Source organism: Hydra viridissima, unplaced genomic scaffold, assembly GCF_058129835.1.
Source record: "Hydra viridissima isolate aposymbiotic clone 2 unplaced genomic scaffold, HvirCarnegie_v1 scaffold_10, whole genome shotgun sequence".
In the NCBI taxonomy this organism is placed as follows: domain Eukaryota; kingdom Metazoa; phylum Cnidaria; class Hydrozoa; order Anthoathecata; family Hydridae; genus Hydra; species Hydra viridissima.
The window spans coordinates 13,308,855-13,333,990 of NW_028324309.1; the positions used below are offsets into that span (position 1 = coordinate 13,308,855).

The 25,136-nt window shown below is 27.6% G+C and overlaps 3 protein-coding genes across 3 annotated transcripts; all 3 read left to right on the top strand.

Moving 5' to 3' along the window:
• Window positions 1-817: 817 nt before the first annotated feature.
• LOC145180904 (nephrocystin-4-like) lies at window positions 818-18,216 on the top strand. The gene is made up of 32 exons (XM_090100013.1): window positions 818-1,047; window positions 1,682-1,819; window positions 3,036-3,102; window positions 3,202-3,304; window positions 3,439-3,497; window positions 3,616-3,765; window positions 4,661-4,728; window positions 5,077-5,211; window positions 5,465-5,588; window positions 5,889-6,040; window positions 6,150-6,326; window positions 6,431-6,663; window positions 6,760-6,858; window positions 8,084-8,272; window positions 8,608-8,673; window positions 10,418-10,532; window positions 10,753-11,306; window positions 11,592-11,658; window positions 12,715-12,773; window positions 13,000-13,167; window positions 13,361-13,419; window positions 13,499-13,623; window positions 13,812-13,901; window positions 14,097-14,253; window positions 14,340-14,425; window positions 14,512-14,597; window positions 15,039-15,098; window positions 15,337-15,448; window positions 15,536-15,644; window positions 15,728-15,840; window positions 17,730-17,825; window positions 17,929-18,216. Exons 1-32 carry the CDS (start codon window positions 889-891, stop codon window positions 18,070-18,072), a joined length of 4,119 nt encoding a protein of 1,372 aa, XP_089956139.1. The 5' UTR covers window positions 818-888; the 3' UTR covers window positions 18,073-18,216.
• A 661-nt stretch (window positions 18,217-18,877) lies between these two features.
• LOC149883200 (U6 snRNA-associated Sm-like protein LSm2) lies at window positions 18,878-19,373 on the top strand. Its single transcript, XM_090100601.1, has one exon. The coding sequence runs from the start codon at window positions 18,942-18,944 to the stop codon at window positions 19,251-19,253; it is 312 nt and encodes a 103-aa protein (XP_089956727.1). The 5' UTR covers window positions 18,878-18,941; the 3' UTR covers window positions 19,254-19,373.
• A 5,044-nt stretch (window positions 19,374-24,417) lies between these two features.
• LOC145181261 (exosome complex component CSL4-like) lies at window positions 24,418-25,081 on the top strand. Its single transcript, XM_080056327.2, has one exon. It carries the CDS (start codon window positions 24,442-24,444, stop codon window positions 25,024-25,026), a length of 585 nt encoding a protein of 194 aa, XP_079912453.2. The 5' UTR covers window positions 24,418-24,441; the 3' UTR covers window positions 25,027-25,081.
• Window positions 25,082-25,136: the final 55 nt, after the last annotated feature.

The window sequence follows — 25,136 nt, forward strand, 5'->3', positions numbered from 1 at the left end:
ATATTGTGAAACAGCTCTTTTGTGCTTGGTGGTAGCACACCTAGCTTTCTACTAAGAATATGCAGCACAGTGTCAGACAGTTTAAGTCGGGGGTTGGGGCATCATGAAGTTATCTAGTTTAAGGGATGGTAGAGGAGAGCACAGGGGAGGTGATTTATGATTCTCAGCTATAAGAGCATCATGGGACTTGTAGTTTTGTAACAACTGGAGGGCTGTTGCGTTTTACTATTTCTTATTTTATTGTTTCTCATTTTGCCGCTTAAAATATATTTATTTTGTAATTTATCGTGTCATCGTATAACAGATGTTATACGATGTTTGGAATAATGATGTAATTAACGCATTATAACATTATATATTAAGTACACTTGTTAGTTACACGTAAAAAAATTTTTTTTAACAATGAAATTTTGCTACGAAATGTGCAACGGCAAAACGAGAAATTAGAAAAAAGATAAATTTTAGACGGGAAAATAAGAAACACAAAACCGATATAAACATATGTCTTGTGTCTGCTCTACAGGGAAATAAGAAACACAAAACCAATACAAACATATCTTGTGTCTGCTCTACCTATTCTTTGTAATAATTTTAAAGGTGTTGATATAACACATAAACAACAATATAAATATACTGCAGAGACGATAGCTTGGAATTATAATTGAAGAAGTCAACTAGTTGTTATTACAACAGTTTTCATAATAAATGTTAAAGAAATCAGTGCTATTCAACGATAAGTTCTTTTAAATTCCTCACGACATCCCATTATTGAGTCTAGTTATTCCTAAGGTCCCTCCATCTAGTTTTAAATATCCCGCGCTACCGGCACTTTTTCGTTTCCAAAAATATCGGTAAGCTACATAACAGATTCTAACTAAAAATGTGAATATGTCTGATGGTGAAAACATTGGAGAAACATGGATAGACTTCTATGAAGCAAATAGACCAATACCTCCACATCCATTAAGAAGTGCTGCTACAGTTTCATCTTCATCTTTTCAATTTTGCTTTTCTTTAAAAACTTTGGAAGTTTCGTTTCACAATCCAGTAAGATTTAGCTGTATAGTTTATACGAAATTTTTAGAGCACAAAATTTCGGAACAATTCTTTTTTCTCTCATAAAATTAAAGCTTTTTTATTGTGTTTATTTTTGTTTTCTGTTATCATTATTATTGCTACTATTGCTGTTATTTTTCATATTTTATTATTGTAAAAAACATGACTGTTTTTCAGGATAAAATTACTAATAAGATTAACTAGCATAAAAAGATTTTTGTTAATTTTAAAAAGTTTATCAGTTTATACCGTGTAGAAAACACTTATCTTTAAAAGTTTTCTCATTAAGTAGACTTTTTTAAAATTAAAATCCTGATTCAAAACAAAGTTTAATGGGGTAACTATTAGATGGGGGCGACTATTTAAAATCTATGTTTTTATCAAAATTTTCAGAAAAACACTTTCTAGCATGCCTAAATAGATGTGAAAGCAGTTATTAACAGGTAAAAGTGAAAAAATAAAAAAATAAAAATCTCACTTTTGAAAAGAAAAAAACAAAAACATATGGCGTTTTAACAAAAAATAATTTATATACCTATATACTTTTGTAGAGTATTTTTAAGTGTATATTGGGTTTTCCAAATGCACCATTTTTAGTGTTGTTACAATAATGTTTAATATTTAGAACCCATGTAATTTCCAATTACGAATCTCATTTTATGATGCTGCAAACCACTGGTTTTTTGGAAGTACATGGGTTGGATCAGCAATCAAATCAACTATCTCAGATAATAGACTCCATGCAATAAATTTTGATGGTGAGGTATGTAAAATCCACTTTGCAAAGCAGTGTATAAACTTGTTTAGTTATGAAAAGATATATTTTGCTAATTGCATAAAAAATTTAGATGGTCAAAGGTTTTAAAGCATTAAAAATGAACTCCCCATGAAAAATTGATTCTAAACATATAATTTCATTATTTTTGGACAATAAAATCTATAGATTTCATGAAATTATTTTTTTAAGCTGCTATATAAATAGACCTTAAAAAGTTGAGATATATTTAAAATCTGAATGTTTTAAGAACTGCTTTGAATTGTATGCCCAAATTTTTCCAGGAAAATCATTTCATTAAATTCTTCAACTGTACTAAATTTCAACAAAATCAAAAAAGTATGGTTATGAAAGTTTGAAAAAATTTACTGACTTAATAAGGAACTATTCTTTAGTACATCTTTGTAGCCATAACTAGTTTATATTAAGGAAAAATAGTATCGATATTTTAATAAGAATACTTCAACCCTCCTTAGTCTTTGTAATTTGGTTGTATTTTAGTTACTTAAATAACACTCAGTTATAACTGACTATTAACTGGTAATAAGTTTTAAAACCTTCTTACTTTTCTTCATTTGGAAACAGTTTTCTGAATGTGGTTAAATGTATTAACGAGTATTAGAAGAGTTTGGTTTGGTAAAACCTTCACCCTACTAAGTGTAATGTATTTCCACTGTTATATATATTTATCCTTTAGTTTTTCTGTGATATCACTTAACCATTATCTTTTCCAAGAACAAGTCTCATTGATACAATCATAGATTTTTTTTTGTAATTTAGTTGTAAAAAAAACAGTTGTAAATGGGTATCCCTGCATAAATTTCAGTAACAAATCAATCTTAACAATTTCAAAAAATGTGATTTAAGGAAAACATGACTGTAGATATAAACTTAAATAAGTACAATTATTTAAGTTTCAGTTATTGGTTCAACTGAAAACTTGCAAAATGTTAATTATAGTCTCATGTAATATATTTAATTTATTACTATATACTTTATTTACCATTCTTTGATAAACAATTTGTTAATTTAAAATCATTAAAAAAATTTATAGTTTTGTATTAGTCTTCAATGAAAAATATTTTTTCTTCAAATTCCTAGTAAAAAAATTGAAATGGTTTTCATACTATTTCTAAGTCTTATTTAATTTTTATTGCAGAGCATAAAATACTTTTTTCTAACAGTCAATTTGTTTTATATTTAGCCATTGTATTTCCAAACACAAATTAATGACTATACATGCATGATTGTGCTTGAAATTGTTTGTTTAGGTGAGTATTTTAAAGCCACCTAAAAGTCTATTTATAAGAATTGTTTTAACTTTATTTATAATTTACCTTTAACAGAAGATTTATATTATTCTTTTTAAGGATCTGAGCTTTTGGAAACTGTTGCATGGACATGGTTGAGAGTTTTTTCCAACTTTAAATTTCTTACTGACACAAGTGAAACTGCGTGTCCCAAAGTTGGCAGGTAATTTTTTTTGAAAAAATTGTGTCTTCTTGAAAATACTTTGTTTAAAAAAAGCTTTTAGAGTTTTAAAACAGTTGTATGATTTCACAAAATCCTGAATTGATTGTGTTATGAATTAACATATTTTAACTTAGGTTAGACTTGTTTTGTGGTTCACCTTGTGCTCTTCTGTTTATACTAGAGCCTTTAGAAGGTAAAATTCGATTATTAGCATTTTGCTTCACAATTTATGTAGGTAAGTTTAAAAAATTATTTAGTGTTTTAATGTCATATTCACAAATTCTAACTATTATAAATTTTTTAAATTTCAGAATGTGCAGCACTTCAAAGGAAGCCTGGTGAATTCACTTATACTCTTCAAACACATCAGAAACTGTTTGAAGTGAGTCACTTAGTTCCTTTTAATGTTGTACTCAGTGGAGATGATATTATACCAGGAGTATCAGAAAATGCAACTGAAGGTAATTTAAATACTATTAAAGAATTATGTTAGCTGCATAGTGATTTCAAAAAATATTAGGGTATTGGAAATTTCTTGATTTTATTTTGTCAATATATCATTAAAAATCTACTCAATAAAATGATTCAAAAAAACAGTAAATGAAACAATAAAGTCGCAGATGATAGGTATGAAGGATGGCTCTATGATCAGCAATAGAGAAATAGCAAGTAGATTTTTATTTTTTCTGAGAGTGGAATCAGAAGTACTCTAAGAGTGAGAACAGTCTTACATTTTGTCAAAACCTAAAACATCAATTTAAACTTTAAAAAATTGTTTCTTCAATTACAGTTAGGAATGCATTACTTGGAAATACTATTTATGCAACTGCTAGAGAACTGATATTGATGGTCAGAGATAGGCTCACAAGATTAAAATGGTGTAAGGAGAGAATTGTTTGTTCTTTGAAAAAAGGTGATGAAAGTAACTTTAAATTAGTAAATAGGAAAAGCAAAGTTCTTGTTAAAATAATTAAATCTTTAAAAGAGAACATTCAAATCTGAAAAGTAAAGTAATCACTTTGCTGTACCGAGGTTGCAAGGTGGGTCTGCAATTGTTGGTATTTAGGCCCTTTTAACTTCATTAGAGTAGGTTTATGTAATATCTCTACAGATTGAATCAACCAACACAACTACATTTAGATCCTAGAAAACTAAATGGCTCCATCAATAGACATACTTATTGATCAAAGCAAATGATAGCAGTTGCAACAAGATACGGCTTTTGGCCATACAACTTTTACAGTCAAGTCTTGAATGGAATAATAGATTTGATGCCTGGAATATATGTGGAAATAATTAACTACAAAAAGAGTTTTACTTTTTTATTGGTATAGAAAATATTTAATTACTTTTTAGATGATGGAATTATAGATATCTTACAAAATCCACAGCCAATAAAAACATGGCCTTGTCATCTTCTTAAGGTATAATTCTTTAAATTCTATGACAAGTAATTAGTTTTCATTAAAAAAAAAAAACTTGATATTTTTTATATATATTTTTTTAAATGTTTTGCAACAGCCCTTCATTTATGAGCTAAACTCTAGAACATTTTTCAACAAAAAGCTAAACAAAAATAGCTTTTCATTTGATAAATTTTCAACCACAATGTGTCTGTAAACTGTAATGTTAAAAAGTCAGTTTTAGCCTCTATTACTCATAAGGATATCAGTAGTCACTAGTTTTACTGTATTAGTATTCATTTCCTTTAAATTGTTCCTTTATTTAGATTTATAGTTATATATTTATTATATTTGTATTTATTTATTTAGATTTCAATAATGCTCTCTCCATCTATCCATTATTTTGACGAGCAGGTTTGTAAGTTGCTGAATGCTGATCGATATGCTAAAGATGATATTCCCCCTGATATAAGAAATGTCTCCATTGTAGAAAAAAAACTAAAAGTTAGTTTTTAAACATTTGGATTTATTTATTTTATGTGAACTTCTCTGCCAGATTTCATAAATCTAATGTGGTGAAAGTTTTCTGAACATATATTTGAAATTAGAATAAAAATTTTTACATGAATAAGCCTTTAAATTTTAGCCAGTAATAAAAACTAAATAAATTATTACATTTACAAAATTTATAAACAACTTTTAAAAAGTGTTATATTTTGTTTTTGTTCAATTTTTTTAAGCTTTTTTCATTATTTAGGTTGGAGTTCATAATGGTTGGCAATTCATAAAAGAACCCCATGTTTGCTTTCTAGAAAATGAGTTTGCTCAAAGTTTACTGTCAAAAGGGACAAGAACAGAATCTAGTCTATTAAATAATCAAAGTAAACACTTTTTCTGATGCAAGTTTAAAAAATACTTAATAAAAAATTTCTTGAAAATTTTTTGTAATGTTTAATTTTTCTAACCTTATCTGTAAAATTACTAAATATTAATGTTTATTTATTTTTCATATTCTTTAAAAAACAGGCACTAATTTATAGTTTTGAGATTTTAAGTAAAAATAGGTGTATTTTTTATTTTTTTTTTTAAAATTGCTAATGATGTAAATATTTTATAGTATTTTAACTTTAATTCTTGTTTTATATTGAAATTATATTGCACTTTAAAAAATTTTATTTCAGAAGAATGTGTAAGTTTGGTGGTTCAGAGTAGGTTGGAGTTAGATGAGATGATTTTCCATCCATACATAGCTGTTATCTTTCAGTTAGTTTATGTAGTAACCATGCCAATCACAATAAAAGAATCCCAAGCTGGGAAGAAAGGAAACCAAAAGGTAAAATTCTTTCAACTTTTAAAGCAATTTATTGATTGTAAATATAGTATTTAACTTTTAAAGTTATAAATTTTTTTAAAGTTCAAATGACCCCTAATTCTATATTTAGGCTAGTCAAGTTCTAACTAAGAAAGTAGATGTTGCAATTAGAACAACTATTTGGGTGCCATTCGAACATGGAAAAATTCCTAACAAAAGTTATCTTCTTGATCTGAAGGGAGGCTTAACTCCAAACCCATACAATACCAAAGTTTTTAATGAGCTGCATGATTTCTCTGAAAAAAAGGTTGTTTTAACAGTTTAATAAAGTAATCTTTCAGATAAGTTTATATTGAAAGTTTTTTTTTTTAATATTTTTTTTTAAATGTTAAAAAAAAATTTTTTTTTTAGCAGTCTGAATCCCTTGGAAACATTCAATTCAACCTTATTCAATTACACGCCAAGAAATCTATGCATAATTCTTCACGTAAAATCAATGTTTCTCCTCCAAATAACAATGTTTCATTGCCAGCTTCACAGGAATTTTCTGTAGCAGATAGCGGTTCTCAAGATCTAAACCAAACATTACCTTTAAAAATGGAGGAGCCACACACTTTTTCTAGTGTTGCTCATAATGCAGTTAAGTGAGTTTCTCTTACTTTTTTTTAGGGTTTTATAAATTTTATTAACTATTTGCTTTCTATTTATTGCATGAAATTGTATGGAAAGAATTATTTTAGTTTTCCTGCAGAACAATTTTACCAAGAGCAACAATTAAATGCTGTTCCAAACACTCAGATATATACTTCAGTGGTATTCACACCAGCAGTTAATTCTGGGTATGTTTAGAAATCCTTTTTACTTTTTAAATTTTTCTTCATGGTTTTTGACTTTGGTAAAACATGTTGAAAAGCTTTTTTCAAATTAATATTTATCTATAGTTATATTTAATATTTATAGTTACATTTAGTATCTAATTTATATTTAAAACTGTTTAGAAAACTTTTTGGAATATTTACAGTTCTATAATCCCATGATTCATTAGTCATGAAAGTTATGCAAAATACTCTCTTGTGCAAACAAATTAATAATATAAATAGTATAAAAAAGCTTATAAAATCTCAAACACAGTTATTTTTGTGAAATTATTACAGTATATACAGAAAACAGTACCTAAAATATGAAAAAGAGTGTTTTAATTCCTGTTACCAAGGATTTTTTTTATTAATATAAAGTTGCCACAACATCATAAGACATTAAAATAAAGTGAAGAATAATGCAGATCCCTATCCATTTTCTATTACAATCTATCCATGTAATTATTAGCTAACTAAGACCAAAGCTCTCCCACACAAACAGTTAGAAATGGTATATCAGTAAAATGAACTTGTATATAATTATTTTATGCAAAAGAAGACAGAAAAATGGATTTGATTTATTTGATGATTACATAAAATATGAAGTATGCTGTTTTATTTTTTTAGAAAAGCTTTATTCACTAATACAATTGAATAGCTGATGTCTGCAATAAAAGTATATATAGCAATTCATTAATTAAGCAATTTTTTGTTTGTCTTCATTTGTTTTGTAATGCTTGCCGTACTTCATACATGAAATGAGCTAAAACATATAAGCATTCCAAATGTTTTTTGTATGATGATTTTAATACAAGTAGTTTTAGATAGAGTATATTCACCATAAGATTCCACAAAGCAAAAATCTTCTTCAGATCAAAGCAAAAAAGTTGTTTCCCACAAATTATATTTTTTTTACATTTTAACTATTGAATGCTAAATATTAAAGTACATCGATACTAATTTATATTAATTACCTGCTGATATTAGCTACCAGTCAATATGCAATTTCAATAAAGTCTTATGATTAATACCAACTGTTAGATGGTACTGTATTTTAATTTAAGTACTCAAAAAATGTATGTAGTTGTTTCTTTTAAGTTATCAAAAAGCAACTCTTATTGTGTGTATAAATTTCACATTGCAATGATCAATGCTTGCATTTTTCTGTTCAAATATATTTGAAATTTTCCTGTTTGTTATTTTATAGACCTTCTACATTAAATAGAGTTCATCACTCGCTACTACACACAGTTGACTACCCTAAAATAACTGACACTCAAGGAAATCCTCCATTCCTAATTGATCCTCGAGAGGTTGTAAAATATAATGTTGCTCTTGAAACAAGAGATGGTTTGCATGCTAATGACATTGTTTTTCAGTTTTTGGCTGTATCAAGGTAATTTTTAAAAAATATATTTTAATTGATTTTTAAGAAACAAAAAATTTAATGCAACCTATGTGGATATACTGCATTGCATACAAAGGTTTGTTGTGGGCAATTTTTTTTTAATGTAAAATTGGCTGAAATTTGTTTAATACCTGCTTTCATAAACATACTTTTATGTATCCTGTTCTCAAGTGATAAATTGTAAAAAATGTAATCTTGTGCATCCTGACAACAATGTGTTTAAAATTCTTAAGTAAAAAACACAATGTGTTTAAGTATTTAAAAACTTTAAATAAAGGTTTTTTATATTTCAAAAATCTTTTCCTAATCCTTTTTGTTTTTAGGTGCCATCATAGAAGTGTGTTCTTTACTTTTCAGTTTTATAGATTTCCACAAACAACTACTGAAAGGTACAATTAGTTGATAGAATCATGTTGGATTATTACATATATCTAGCCTTGTAAAAGTGTGTACAATGTAAAAAAATTGCTTTGAGAATATCCATGAAAAAAGGGTTTTCTTCTCAAAGCGTGAATATGAATTAATCTTTTTAAATGGGTATGGTGGTTGTCAAAAATTTCTGTTATATATATATATATATATATATATATATATATATATATATATATATATATATATATATATATATATATATATATATATATATATATATATAACAGTTTGTTTGTTCGTTCTTTATAGAAATCTAGATAAATGATGCACCATTCTGCACCAAATTTAGCACACAGGCTTAATTTTTCCCAGGGAAGGTTTTAGACCAATTTTGGATCTCCCTGGACTACATATTCAGGGTGCTTATGTAGTGCCCAGAGGGCATCCCCAGCCTGCATCTCCTTAACTGAGCAAAATAGAGTTTTTTCATAAAATAAGTTATCAAGGTTTTGTTTGAGGTTCTAATCACTAGGGACCAACAAATTAACAGCAAAAAAAAAGCACAGCAACAAAATGCCACTATCTTATTAAGACTTCTTAATAAGAATGTGGCATTTTGTTGCTGTGCTTTTTGTAGTTTTTTTTTTTTTTTTTTTTTTTCACCAATTGAGGCTAAAAGATAATGGTGCAGAAGAAACAGATTTTATTTCATTCTGGATTAAAGACTCCTCTGCACTAACAAGACAAACAAACAGACCACAATTTTTAAACTGAAAAAGTTCGTTACAATTAAAAAAGGGTATTCTTGCTAGTGTGCATGTGTGTGCGTGCGTGCGTGTGTGTATATGTGTATATGTATGTGTATATATATATATATATATATATATATATATATATATATATATATATATATATATATATATATATATGTAAAATATATATCTAGATGTAGAAATAGGTTACCCAGTTTTGGTCATCTCAGGGATTTTAGAACAGAAAATATTTTCCCATAATTGTCTATGGTCAACAATTCATTAACATTGTTGTAAATCAGCATGTCAAAGTTATATAAGCATGTTTTACTTTTAAAATATCTACAGTTTTCTCATCTAGTGGATTAGTCTTGGTTCTACGTGTGTAATATCTGTTTTAACCTTAAAAGTTAAATTAGTGTTGGAAACATTAGAGTTTGTATGATAAAGTTAGAGACCAGTGGATATTTTATAAATATAAAGTTATACCAGAACATCTTAATATTAATTTGCATTTCTCTTCTGCTTGTGTCACTCATTAGCAAACTTTACTGTTCTTATTTCAAGACTTTTGACATTTAAATAGCTTAAGTAACCTATCAAGGCTTACTCAAATAAATTATTATTGGATTCAAATAAATGCTACATAAGGTATGTCCTTTCCCATAATCATGTAAAGAAAAAACTTGAGTGGAAATTATTGAAAAAGTAAAAAAGCAGAGTTGTTGGCAAAACTCTCCCAACAAATAAAAAGTAATTTAGAGCTGATTGAAAAACTCTGGATTCTACTCCAAATAATCTACTTAAAAAACAAAAACTCTAGAATTAAAAAAGTAAATGCATTAGAAATAGTTTTTAATTTAGTATGAATATAAAAATTATTGTTAAGTTGTGTATTGTTTGGTATCATTTTTCTTAAATCCATTATCCAGGCTTTGAAAGATATTGTCATTCTGTGATTGCTTTCATAAAAGTTGTGTTTAATTTTTTTAATATATATTTGTAAAAGGTTGCACATAAAGAGACAGGAGAGCGAACAAGGCATTAATGAGTTAGCACCATGTGTATTGCAAAAAAGTGCTAGAGATGGAAATAAATCTGTTCATTCACCCCCAGGCTTAATGGTATAGAGTTGCTTTTATATTAAATTTTTGAATTAGATAATATTAAGATGGTAAGTGATATTGTCATAAAAATCTTAGATTGGTTTGTAAGTAATATCATTGAGAAATTGTTTGTTTAGCTTTTATACTCATGTTTTGCTATAAAAATTTACATATAAAAGTATGTATTTACAGTCATATATTATTGCAGAATTAAAACAATCAAGTTTTAATTGTTTAGATAAAGTACTCAGTAGATCCAGCTTTTATGCAGTTCAATGAACACCTGTCTTTTTTAAAGTATCTACATGAACAAAATCTCTATATTGACATGTGGGATGGTGACTCTCTCCTTCTCATTGGGTCAACATCTTTTCCGTTGAAATACCTTCTAAGACAAGGCAAGCCAGCTGTTCAATGTTCACAAGAACTCGATGTGTTGTTTTATGAGTACAATGAAGAAAACCCGATGATAGCTGGAAACTTGATGCAAAGTAGAAACCCAAGTGGTGCAAAAATTATGTTAACAGCCAAGCTTTTTCTTCGTGTTGCTAACATTGGTTGTTTACCTAATTCTAACATGGAAAAAATTACTCATATAAACATGGCACAAAATAATAGTATAATTGAGTCTGGAAAAACAACCATATTTACTCAAAGCGGGAAAAACAAGGTTACTGCAAAGTTGTTGTCTGAGTGTGATTCAGAACTTGCTACAATTTTAGTGTCACGAAAGGATGCTATTGGGAAATCTTTGGCAATGAAAAAAAATGATTCTAATGTTTTAAGAAAAAGGTACATTTTTATGTACATCTGAAAAAATTTTTTTTTACAATATTTGTTAGTCAGTTCTTGTGAAAAAAAAAGAGATGTTTTTTTTTTTCCTTTTTTTAAAATCAATTTTTTCATTTTTCAAAACTTTTTAAAAAGTTTTATCCAAATTGATCTTAAACAATTTTTTAACCAAAAAATAAAATACAAAAGGTTTGTTTTAAGTTTTTATAAAAATATGTTGATTAATCGGAATTCCTAAAGAATCTTTTTTCTAACAACGAATTAAAAAAAATTTTTGATTTTCAGGAAAATAGATAGGATGAAAGCTGTTAGACAGCTTAAAGGTGGAGATGATACACAATCTATGTTTGTGGTATGAAAATTTCAGTTTTTTTTTTTTTTAATTTTGAGTGTTTTAAAACATGATGGTCAAGTTGTTAATTGCAGTGATGTAAAGTTATAAACAAAATAATTTAGATTAGAAAATAAGTATTCAACTCAGATAACAATTTTAAACCAAGCTTAATTCTAAAAATTTTAATTCAGTTTTTTTGTTTTTTTTTGTTAAAATCCCTTCAACCACAATCAATTTTATAATATTAACAATGAGTTTAATTTTTAATTATTTTTTAAAATAAAACTTTCTCTGAAATGAAGATTAAATTGAACTAAGAAATTCAGAACTTTGAATGTTTAGTTTACATAAACGTCAGGAGAAATAGTGAAAGATCTCTTTTCCAGTCCAAAAGTTCATTAATTCCATCATAATAACATAGCAATGTTGATAATAAAAAAGTGCTGATTGAATTAAAATTTTTAGAATTAATTATTGTTTTGCTGTGTATGAAAAATTTAATAGTTTCTGAAAAATTAAAATTAATGTAGTAATTAAGGTGGGGAGAGGATTATTAATGAGTTCATAAATATGGTATCCGTAATGTATAATATTTGAAATAAAAAGATTTGTAAAGATAATAATACAAAAAAAATCATTGCAATAGTGAATTCTTTAACTTTTAATTTTTATTTCATATATATTTGTGTATGTAGTACGAGAAAGTTTTTATAACATTGAAGAGTTGAAGAAGTTGATGTGATTGATATGAAAATACTTTTGATTGTTTAAATATTTTTCAATGTGTTAAATTTGTAAAAATCCCAAGAAAAAATTATAAAATCTATAACTCTTCTTTCATAAAAAAATTTATTTGAAAGCTTTCTTACTATTAAAATTAATTTTAAAAATTTCCATTACATCATATTTATATTCAAATACTATAAAATATTTCCTTTACATCACTGACTTCGCACAACTTTAAATCACAATATTAATTAGTTACACCAAACTTTAATTGCACAATTTTTTTCAACAGAAGACTTGTGTATTTGAAAAAAAATCATTTACTAGTTAAATAATGTTAATATACAGCTTCAAAAAGAAGAAAAGGTTCAGCGTACAAGAGATTTAAGAACTATTCAGTACTATCGGTATACTTTTTACTTTTAATTACACAGTGTTTTCTCTTTAAGGCTCAACATTTTTAAACTTTACTGATTCCAGCCTCTTTTAATTCCTCCTAATTTATTAGTAAATTTTTGTGCATATTGCTTAATTTTTTTTTTTTTTGTCCTTATTTTTTATAGTTATTTTATAGTTGGATATAATTACAGCTAAACTCTGAATTGCTAAGTATTGCATACATTATATTTTTAGTGAAAACATGAAGTCTGTAGGAATTTCAAATCGATTAGAAGAATATATAACTACTCATCATATGATTTATTCTTCCCTAGGAAGAGCAGAGTTTTTTGAGTTCTCTTTAAAAAACCCTTATCCAGATGAACAGACTGTTTTGATTTCAGTTAATGATAGTGAATTAAAGTATATTCCTCTTTTTCTTTTTGATCATTAAATCATATGTTTATTTTACAAGAATTTAATTTTTAAAAAGGGCTTAATGGTTTTTTTTACAACCAGAACTTCAGCTTCTTGGTGTTTTCAGTGTTAATTATTTCAATGTAATGGAATCTTTAAATTTTTTGATGGGCAAATTTTTACTTTTTTCTGATTATAGGGTGGTTTTAAATTCTTTGGAGTGGCGATATCATAAAAAGCAATGCGGAACTCCTGGAGGTTTGTTTTTTAATGATTTTTTTTTATTTTTCGATAACTTTTTTTTGCTATCTTTTTTGTTAATGTTCTTGCTTCATAGATATTGAAGAGCAAATGTTTGCAATGTCAGAAAATGATGTTAAGATGTTTTTACGAGGATATGAAAAAGTCAATATCCCTCTGAAATTTCAATCATTGACTGCTTCCAATGTTACCCCAGAAATAGTTGAGTTTTTATTCAATGGTTTTAAGCATAAACAAGCTTCTTGTAAAAATGATATTCATGCTGAATGTGTTAACCCATATTGATTTTGTAACCTTTTTTATAATTAAGTTATCTTTATTTTATTTTCTCAAATCAAAGTAACATATCTATGTCACTAACTTACTATGCTGTTAATAATCTCAAACAGGGGCCTTCTCATCCACTTCAAGTTGAGTCAAGCAGCTATTCTTTACAAACATTTGGTAAAGATACAACACTTTCCTCTAAAGAAATAAAGGTAAAAATAAAGGAAATAAAGGTTGAATTTAAAACTCTCTCAAGTTCAAAATTTTTTTTTATTTTAATTTTCAATATTTTACTGAAAAATTTCAAAAATATTATAACTAGATTTTATATTCATACATTGCAATGCATTTGTATGATTTTTTCTATTATTTTTTCTTTTTTTTTCAATTCAACTTTGTTTATACAGATCAAGTTCGTTGGAAATAATAATAAGCCTTTAGCAGTTCTTGTTGTGCATATTGAGCTTCATCCGCATTCAATCCATCAAACATTTCGTTTTTATAATCCTGAGCAAACATTTTTAAAGAAGTCTATTCGCTTACCGCCAATGCATACCTTGCCAGGTAAATTCTGACACTAATTTTTTTTTAATGTCAAATTTTGTAATGTTGTTCATGAAATCTAGAAGGTTTTTTCAAATTTGCACCAGGTTCAAGTGTAAATGAAGAAATATCATATCCACATTTACTTTCGATTTGTACTGATGCTGATGCAATTTGTGAAAGTCATCAAGTTGTGAGTTTTTTTTTGTTTTTTTTTATTTCTGAGGTTTTGATAAAAAATTTACAGTCAAGTATAAAAGTTTTAAAATTGTTTTTAAGATTTCTGGAGAGCCACAGGAAGTGTTTTTAAAAGTGCCATGTGGTTTATCACCAAGTGTTAGAAGATTCTTCATTCTCATTTTTATGTAAGTGTTTGGTAAAAAGCATAATATTCTTCTATCAAAAGTTTTTAACTTTTGATAGAAGAATATTATGCTGTTTCAGAAATATTTTCAATACTCTCAAATATTTATTGGAATTTTTTTATCCAAGTAAGATCTGATAAAAATATGTTTATATTATGCTATGTACTCTTATCAATTGAAAACATTTTTGTGATCAATAATGTGCCAATCAATGTGCTCAATTGTTGCTCCTTATTAAACAAGCACAAACAATATGTTGGCAAATTATAAAAATATTCATGTAGACAAAAATACTTATTTGCTGTAAATTTTTTATAATGAGAAATGCTTGTCTTTAACAAATAGCTCTAAAAAAACTGTGGCTATTTTTATGGTAGTTTAAGCATGCAAACAAGACACACATTTATTTTGGTTAATGCAAACATTCATATTTGTATGTAGAGATGAGTATTGTGTGAAACCTTGTCAGATATGGCAGATCTATGTACATTCTTTGCAAAGGTAAAGTTCTCTCATTTTAAAGTCTGAACACTTTACATAATAGCTTCAAGTTAGTTTTAAATTTTGTTCCTATAAAATTTTAATTAATTGTTTTCATTTATTGTTTGTTTGTTAAGTATTAAATACCGAGAAATATTCTCTGATTCATTTCAAAATGCAAATCTTTTAGGATTTGCTGTTAAACATAGATTTCTCTTTATTTATTTGTTCTATATTATGGCTATAAAATTTTTTTTAGAATTGATATTAGTGCAACTGAGGGCCAAAACAGTAACTTTTCTGTCCTTTTAAAAGGAACACAATCATCTAGAATGGTGAAATGTTTTTCTTCACACCCTGAAGAATTAATGGTATTTACTAAACAACAGTTTTCATAAGTTCTATCAATTTGTAGCTTCTCAAAATACTTATCATGGTTTCTTATGTTTACATCCTAGATATTGCCTAGTGATCCTTTCATACTCATAGCAAATGCAGTACAAGAAATCTCTATTACTTTAAGTCCAATGGAACCTGGCAAACGAATGATGTTTATTAATGTTGTTGGTAGGTAGATTTTCAATATTTCTTTATTTGTGTGTCATTAGATTTTTGGATAATCTTAAATTGCTTAAGTGTCTTCTTTTAAGATCAAGATTTTCATCAGTTAGTTAAATCTTGGTTAGTGATGACTACTTGCTCTCCTCCAGTAATCTCCAAAACGTTTGAAGTTCATCTTAAAGTGGGAGCTGGGGCAAATAAAGTATGTTTAGTACATAAATTTGATGAAAGTTTTTAAATTATTTTTTTGCCCCAAATTCTGGGTTTTTTATAGAAGGAATTATTTGTTAAACAAAATATTATAAATATGATAAATCTGTTTAAATATTTAAATAATTGAAAACTTCAAAATATAAAATATACTTTTCTATCTAACAAATGTTGGATGAACTTTACCACTTAACTGACCTAAAATGTAATAACATAATACGTTTTTGTAGAGCTGATATAAAAAATCACTTTTTTTTACAAAATAAATTTCAAAATGCATCTTTCTACATAATTTAAAAGATTACTTTTCTCTACATAATTAAAAGATACTTTCTATTAACTTGATGTATTTGTTACAAAAGTTTTTCACAAGTTTTTTCTTTTTTTTTCTCTTTTTCTTTTAAGTTACCTTTGTACAGTTGCCCTTTTATATTTAAACACACACATATTTCCTTTAAAAATTGATAGCTTTATTATAGTACTTAAACAGATTAAAATTTCAAAAACAAAATTTTACTTTATTACTGATCACAAAAATATTTTTAAAAGAAATACACACATTTATTATTTTTTATAAAAAAAAAACACAATGAATACATGTTCAAAAATAGCAAGTAAAGGTAGACAATACAAATGTCAGTAACTAAAATGGCCTCCTTTAGCTTTGTAACATGTTCCAATGCATTTAGGCATAGATTTCACCAATTTCATGCATAACTCTTGTGGGATATTCTAACAAGTTTTCTCCAGTTTCTCTTGGAAATCCATAACTGGTGTAAATTTTTCTGTCCACACATGACCAAATATTCTCAATAGGGTTGAGATAAGGTGATTATGCACACTATGTTTTGGCTGTTAAATTGTTCTCAGTAAACCAGTATAAAAATTGATTTTACTGGTTTACTGAGAACAGTTTTTCCAGGTTTGATATCTCCATAGAAAAGAGTCACAAATAGTAAAAGTTTATTTTACAGTGTTTATTTGTAGATAAATTGGTTTGTTTGACTGTGTAGAAATAGCAACATCTGGTACCATGATGGGAATGCATCCCCAGATTCCAGCAGATCCTCTACCTTTCTGGATGCTTAGTACACAAGACTTTGTTAAATACTTCTCATTTTTCAGCCAGTTGACTAACACTTGTGTTTTTGCAGTTTAATGTTTTGAAACTCGACTTGTCACTGATGTCACTAATATCTTTTTACTAGTCTTCTAGAGACCAGTGCAATCTATCTTTACTCCACTTATGTCACCTTGATCTATCTGTCATTGACAAAAAAGACAAAAACTCTTTTTATTATTTAAGCACATATACTAACACCTTGTAACTTACAGTGTTTGTAGCCTAGTAACTTACAGTGCTTGTATATTTTTTCTTGTTCTCATTAGTTTCTCTGACCAACTTTTATTGCAATCTCCCTGTTAAACATGTTACATATTTTTTAGAAAATCAACAATTTACCACTTTATTTTGTCAGAAAGACTTTTTCTTACCCATTTTTACTGTTTAATTCTTTATTGAAGAAAAAAAAGATTTATTGAGTTGTGCTATCACTGAATTTTTTTTTTTTTTTTTTTTTTTCTTTTTTAAATTAAAGTTTTAGTTGTGTCATTTAAATACTACTCAATTTTAATTTTTATATAAGAAAAAAAAAGATTATTATTTGCAAAAAATATCCAATTAAAATAACGCATATAAGCCATGTTGCTGGTTTTAAAGAAAAATCATTTAACAATAACCATTATAACAAAAATTCTTTAAACTATGACAGTTTAAAATTTTTAATAAAATTATACATTTTTTTCCTGAAACTAATTAAAGAAGTTTTGCTAATCATTTAAATGTAATGGGCAACTGCTTAAACCTTTTTTATGTTTTAGAAAATATCATTCACAAACCCCTACCCTGTAAAGAAAAACTTTTACTTTAAATCTAATCGCGAAGACCTAATCAGATTGAAAGAAAAAGGAATTATGGTATGATTTAAAATGATTATCTCAATAAAATGTGCTCAGAGCAACTGTTTATGCTCCTCTATGAAAATTAGATATTTACTGTGTGAAATTTCATCAAATTTAGCTCGGAGGTGGAGAATCACACTATCTTAGTATTTCATTTCTTCCGCAGCAATCAGTAGGATCGGCAAGTGTTTTAATTTTCATTAATGACAGAGATGGCAAAAATGAAGAGTCATTTTGTATTAAAGTTGACTACTTGCAATAGCTTAATGATATAAATAGCATGATATTATTTCCTAATATAAATTTATTTATTTACTATTATTATACCTTTATATTGCTTTAATGTTTTCAAACAATTTGTTAACTTATACTGTAGTTGAAGTTCTTGCATTAAATTTTATAAATTCTTTCAAGAACTTTGTACATTGAAGCTTTTAAAATGTGTGTAAATAAAAAATAGGAAAAAAAAACTAAAGTTTGTATCAAAGTTTTAAAAATTATCAAAATATTTTGTTTTTAAATGTCTCAGTTTTATGTTACTAAAGTTTTGTATAAGATATTCTATATTTAAAAATAATTTATTGAATTAATTTATGTTAATTTATGGCTATATTACGAAAGATATTTGTGTCAATTGATAGCTAAATTATGGAAGATATTGTAAATAGTATATGGTTTTTAAATGATAGCGATGTTTATTGAAATTATACCCATAAAGTTTGTACTTATTATCTTAAAAAAACTCCTTTTCAAATTATGTTTGTATGATTTTATAAAAAGTTTCAAAGAAAATTCGTCTAAATTTTAATTGTAAGTTAATTTAAGTTACTTGCATAAAAAATAACTTTACCCTCATTAAAATAAGAAAATTGATATATTTAATTATTTTTAAATTTAAATGGTCTTCTTTTGATTTTGATGATTATTTTAATGATGGTATTGGTTGCTTAACTTGTGGCTGCTGTTTTTACGTTAAAAGATTTATTTTCATTTAAAGATTTATTCAATTTTTAAATGCAAATGATAAACTTTTTTTGATTTTCGTTTTTAAATTTAATGGTAATGGTATGTTAAAGAAATTGACACATTTTTAAATATATATACATATTTAGAATTATATTTAAGTCAACAATGCTATTTTACTCCTTCTTTAAATCTCTCGTTGGAAAAGAAGTTATTGTGGAGCTAAAAAATGATCTCAGTATATCTGGAGTGCTTGACTCAGTGGATCAATTTTTAAATATTAAACTTACTGATATTAGTGTTACCGATACAGAGAGATATCCACATATGATGTCTGTTAAAAACTGTTTTTTACGAGGATCAGTTGTACGGTATGTTCAACTTCCTCCAGAAGATATCGATGTACAGTTGCTTCAAGATGCAGCCCGAAAGGAAGCAGATCAACAAAAAAAACAAAAAGATTCAAAAGACAAAGAGTAAAAAAATTTGGAAACTAGTCGATTAATAATGCCATTGTAGACACCTATATTGTTTATGTTACGAAGGACATTGTGTTAGCTCTAAATGTTTATCTTCAATAAATTTGATAACTATTAAAAATTGTTTTTATTAAAATTTTGGATTGTCTTTTTTTTTTTAAAAAAAAATCATATTGCTCTACTCAATCATATGTTGTGTCCTATTTATAATGATACGTATTAAAGTTTTGGATTGTCTATTTTCTTTTTTAAAAAAAAATCATATTGCTCTATTCATTCATTTGTTGTGTCCTATTATTTATAATGATACGTACTATTATGTTCTGTTATTTAATCGTCTTTTGTTTTTCATTAAAATTACGCGATCATTTTGGATTTAAATTTATATTTAAGGTATGACCTTAAAATCTCATGTTGTAGAAACCAGTTGTTTTAATGTAAAAACATTGAAATGCATTTATCGCTTGCAGTACAATCCATTAGTAAGTAGTGCACCGTTGTACAGAAACTACTAAAAACTATTATGAAGCCTTCCGAAGAAACCTGCTGTTGAATGATAGTACCAAGTATTCAGATAAAAAAAAAAGTAAAAGTTGAAATGGTCTAATTTCGTCCGAGAAAAAAAATTGACTTTGAAGTTTTATTCTATAGCACATAATTCTGAAATGACAGTATACAAAGTTTTTGCATTTTTACAGTAATAAAAACACTTCCTGTTAATGCAACAAATAATGTAACAAATTTTCGTGGGTGCAATTGATTTGTATAAACGTTATGAGGATTTTCAGTACTTTAAAATCTCGCATTCTGTTTGTTCACATATCCGTTCACATGTCCGTCCTCACCTCTCATGATCAAGTTGTGAATAAAGTTGAAGTTAATTCTTGCAATTTCCTGAAATCTGACAGCGTAATTTAGCCTCTATTGCAAGTCTAATGGTTATATAAGTCGCACTAATTGAACCTAGTATGGATACATGTTCGGGTTTCTTTGAATTCGCTGCAACGACTTCCGTTAGATTTCAAGTTCTTGAGAACGTCTTCGATGTGGTTGAATTGTCATCAACACTGCAATATGAAACCTTTTTTAGACTTTTGTTTTTTGTTTATCCCTTCGTTTTGGAATCATTTGCTTCTCGCTTTCTTTCATGAAAGATCTCTTGATCTCCGTATTTAAAGAGGAAGTTAGGAAGGATTCAAATAATGATTATAAAGAAAATAAGATCTGCTCAACTTTAGTTGAACCAACTCGAAACAGTTCTTAAATATTTTCTTCTTTGATCGTCCACACAGCATTAATCGTAGCTTTACTTATGTTGTTAACTTTACTTAAATGGCCATATGATTTTAAAATATTGATATATGCGAGTACTAGCAATAGGATTTAGTTTATAGTAGTTTAAGATTCCAATCGTTTTGAGCGTGATGATGATTTTTCCTATTAACAATCAGATATTTTGGTCTATATGAAGCTCAAGGTGCAATGTTGATTCTTAAGAAATATTTTTAGACTTTAAAATGCTCAAAATACAATGTTTGATTCTTGAAAATATTTTGCAAACCAATAAATACAAATATCGCCCACTTTTGAAAACACTGTGATGTAGATAAATGTTTTATCTACATCACAAATCTCCATTTGCAAATGAGATTTAAAAAACACAATTTTTCTTATTGTGAAAAGAAAAATCATGTTCTTGAAATCTCGTTTGCAAACGGAGATTTGTGATGTGGATAAATAATATTGTCATGTTTCCTAAAGTGGGTGACATGCAGTATTTTCAATATCATCAAGTTTCCTCATGTGCCGCCCACTTTAGGAACCTTGAGGATATTTCAAATACAAATGCCCTTTTTCCTGCTCCATTCAATTCAAGATATTAATAGTTGTTTTAAAAGCCACAATATGTTTTCCGCTGACAGCAGAAACCAAAGAAAGAGATATCAATGAAACAATGTGCTACGAAATTTAACTTTTCTGAGAAGGATAAATCTCTGGAGAAAGTTTAGCGAAACGGAAAATCGAAGTTAACTTAAATGTGAAAAAAGGTAATACCAATGTTAATTTGATTTAGAAATATTTTACCGTTATTATTTTGGGAAATGAGATTTCTTTATTTACACATAAGCTTTTTAAAGCGAGTTACAAACTCCCAGCCTGAACAAAGACGTACCGTATTTTAGAGAAATTTGAAGATACAAAGCTACTCATCAGAAAATTACCTCTCCAACGGCTGGCCCGAGAAATCGCTCAAGATTTAAAAACTGACTTGGGTTTCCAAAGCACCACTTTCATGGCTCTATAAGAAGCTTCAGAAGCGTACCTAGTAGGCCTCTTCGAAGATACCAACTTGTGTGCCATCCATGCAAAGCGTGTCACCATTATGCCTAAAGAAATTCAGTTGGCCAGAAGGTGAACGAGCTTAAAAGTGTACTTTGAAATAAAACGGCTATTTTCATAGCCAAAAATCTGTTAAATTTATTTCTCTTTGGCTGTCGCTTTTTTTACTGCAGCTTTCTTTTTTGGAGTAGTTTTTTTTTGACGTGTTTCTTTATTTTGGTTTCTTTCTTAGGTTTTTTGGCCGCGATTAAAACAGGGGTGGAAGGCTTATTTGCTGCTTTGGGCTTAGCTGCAATTCTAAATGAGCCTGAGGCACCAGTACTTTTTACAAGAATGAGCTCGCCAGCAACCACCATACGTTTTAGATTGATTTTGACTTGCGAGTCAATATTTTCCTCCACTTTGTTGTTGGCTTTGACGTGTTTGGCAAGAGCTCGTCTTGATGATCTTTTGCGTTCTTTAATTGAATCTATAGCATCAGTAATTATTGCCTTGTAAGGACACAATGATGTATTAAAGCAAAACAAAATTGAACTATTGTCAGTTTAAATAAAACGGCTACCGGGATTAAAAAGTTTAAAAACTTGCTTCACGTTTTCTTACGGAATTTATGTGAAGCTAGACATTTAGTTAATGTATATCATTGACGCCGTCAGACTGCAGACTGTGTTTTCATGTTGACAGGCAAACGTTCACAACTTCCGTTTCACATTTTCTCAAATTTTAATTTGCTTGAAAATCCGCTCAGAAATAGTGACGCTTTACGAACTGTAGCTTTTTGATGATGATGATGATGATGATGATGATGATGATGATGATGATGATGATGATGATGATGATGATGATGATGAATATTAAAACAATCTAGCATATTTTAGCTCAAACTTTAACTTAAATTAATAGTTAATATAAGTGTTGTATCAAGATTATTTAAGTTACACTAAATTCAAGATTTTGAAAAGCGAATTTTAATTCATCTAATCTATTAGATGAATTAAAATCGAATAAACAAACAAAATAAAACGGAAATTACAATCACAAAGTAAAAAAAAAAAAAAACGCTGATGGGAATTTTTTATCATTTTTCACAATAATTAAAGCAAATAATTAACAAAAAATTTTATTGATTAAAAACAGATCGGGGCAAATGAGGCGGCTAAACTTTTTTGGGGGTGGGAGATTTGCAAAACGTTTTCGCATCCTTAATTGAATACCATAACACATTACTTAACATTTTGTTTTAAAAGCATCAACTAGTTACGATAATGAGAAAAAGGAAACATATTATTGTAAAAAAAAAACATATTAAGTGGTGCTACATACAGTGAGCCAAGAGTTAAGTTTATGTGATACAGCAAATTAGGTTCAATGGTCAGATATTTAATTCAATTAAAGTATTGGTTATTGGGGTCGAGGAATTCAAATCTGCGAGGAATCCAGATCTGTAGGGGAACCAGGCAGGTGAGGAACAAGGACTCTTTTAATGCTATGCAGGCTAGCTCAACATCCTCAGATACCATCTGTTTATTATCTGTTTTTAATCACTTTAAAAACAAATTGTAACTATATTATATTTGATTTACCTCCTTCATTAACTTCCATCTTCTCAACTGTCTCCAGCTCTTCCAGCAACCAGTACCGATTGTCCATAAAAAACTTCTCCCTCTTCCTACCAAATTTGGTCCAGCGACGATTGAACCTCTTCAGTCAAACCTTGGCAACCTCTTGGCCAGGTCCAATGTCCTCCAACATCCTGGTTTTTGGGGGTTTTGCTCACCCCTAGCCCACTGTTGCATGGCTCAATCTTTATAAATAATTTATTTTTACAAGATAAACTACTTATAAAGACTTCATTTACTCATTGGTCAACATCATAACAATATTAAAGAATGATAAAATTAAATTAAGTAAAAAAATTGAAATAAGGATGTTAGGATAATTAACCGACTAAATCGACTTTTAGTCGATTAGTAGGAAACTCACAGTCGATTAAATCGAATATTCGATTTTTCAAAGTCGACTAATTTCGACTTTCGACTAGTCGACTTTTAGTCGATTTAGTCGAAGTCGATAATAACACTTGAATTTACACAAAACAGGCATCTTATTCTATTTACAAATTGATGATTTGAAAGTTATCGCAGGAGCTGTCGGCTTTTTTAAATTTCAAATTATTTTTAGTGATCAAATAAAGATTTTTGAACTTTTTTTCATTTTGATTCCTACAAATAACAAGTTGATATAAAAACTGAACATCTTGGATGTGAAGATATTTGCGAAAGTTTTACAAAAAGAATTCGCAAACAAATTATTCTAAAGAAAAAGAAAGTAAAAACAGTACGGCATTATATAAGAAATAATATATCTTAAAGGGGAACACGTTTTTATTCGTTACGCAGTAACATGGGAAGCAAGGTTATCCCAATATCATACATGCGTTTTCTAATTGACAGATCACATGATATTTAATCTACAAAAAAATATTTTTTGGGAATTGAAAAACAACAGATTTTAACAAACTCGGAATATACTGTTATCTATCAATCTATCTATCTATCTATCTACATATATCTATATATCTGTATAACTATATCTATCTATCTATCTATATATATATATATATATATATATATATATATATATATATATATATATATATATATGTATGTATGTATGTATGTATGTATGTATGTATGTATGTATGTATGTATGTATGTATGTATGTATGTATGTATGTATGTATGTATGTATGTATGTATGTATGTATGTATGTATATATATATATTATTTTTATACATTGTTATCTATAAATATTTAAGAGCTTAATGAATTTTAACGTCATATTATAGATGTCAGATAAAGTAGAAGGGCTAGCAGTACCAGGTGATCGTCTTGGGAGTGTTTCTCAGTATATAGCTGGTATTGGAACTTACATCAGAAATGGTTTTATATACTCAAAGTTATGTGGTAAAATTGTCACAAAACAAGATGATGGGGGAGATAAGTCAATTTTAGAAGTTGTTCGTAAGAAACTTCAAAATATTGTACCAGAAGTTAATAGTATTGCAACATGTAAGGTTATTAGTAATAATACAAGGTTCTGCAAAGTCTCTATTTTGAGTGTTAATGGAGTAGTTTTGCATGGAAAATTTATAGGAATAATTCGTAAAGAGGATGTTCGTGCTACAGAAAAAGATAAAGTTAAAATGTATGAATCATTTAGTCCTGGTGATGTTATTGTAGCACGAATATTGTCATTAGGAGATTCTCAATCTTACTACTTAACTACTGCTGAAAATGAGCTTGGTGTTATATATGCATCCAGTGCTAATGGACATGCTATGATACCAATAGATTGGTGTACAATGCAATGTACTGTCACAGGTTTAAAAGAAAGTCGTAAAGTAGCAAAAGTAAAAGTCAGACAGTTGTGATAAAAGTTTCTTGACTTTATATATATATATATATATATATATATATATATATATATATGCCTATTATACATCGATAAGCATATATTTGTCTATAAACTAATTAAGTCTAG

Excerpts from the sequence above, each read along its gene's own strand:
- LOC149883200 (XM_090100601.1), top strand. The coding sequence starts at position 18,942 with ATGCTATTTTACTCCTTCTTTAAATCTCTCGTTGGAAAAGAAGTTATT.
- LOC145181261 (XM_080056327.2), top strand. The coding sequence starts at position 24,442 with ATGTCAGATAAAGTAGAAGGGCTAGCAGTACCAGGTGATCGTCTTGGG.
- LOC145180904 (XM_090100013.1), top strand. The coding sequence starts at position 889 with ATGTCTGATGGTGAAAACATTGGAGAAACATGGATAGACTTCTATGAA. Across the intron at positions 3,498-3,615 it reads TATACTAGAGCCTTTAGAAG|AATGTGCAGCACTTCAAAGG; the intron begins GTAAAATTCGAT and ends TTTAAATTTCAG. Across the intron at positions 5,212-5,464 it reads TTGTAGAAAAAAAACTAAAA|GTTGGAGTTCATAATGGTTG; the intron begins GTTAGTTTTTAA and ends TTCATTATTTAG.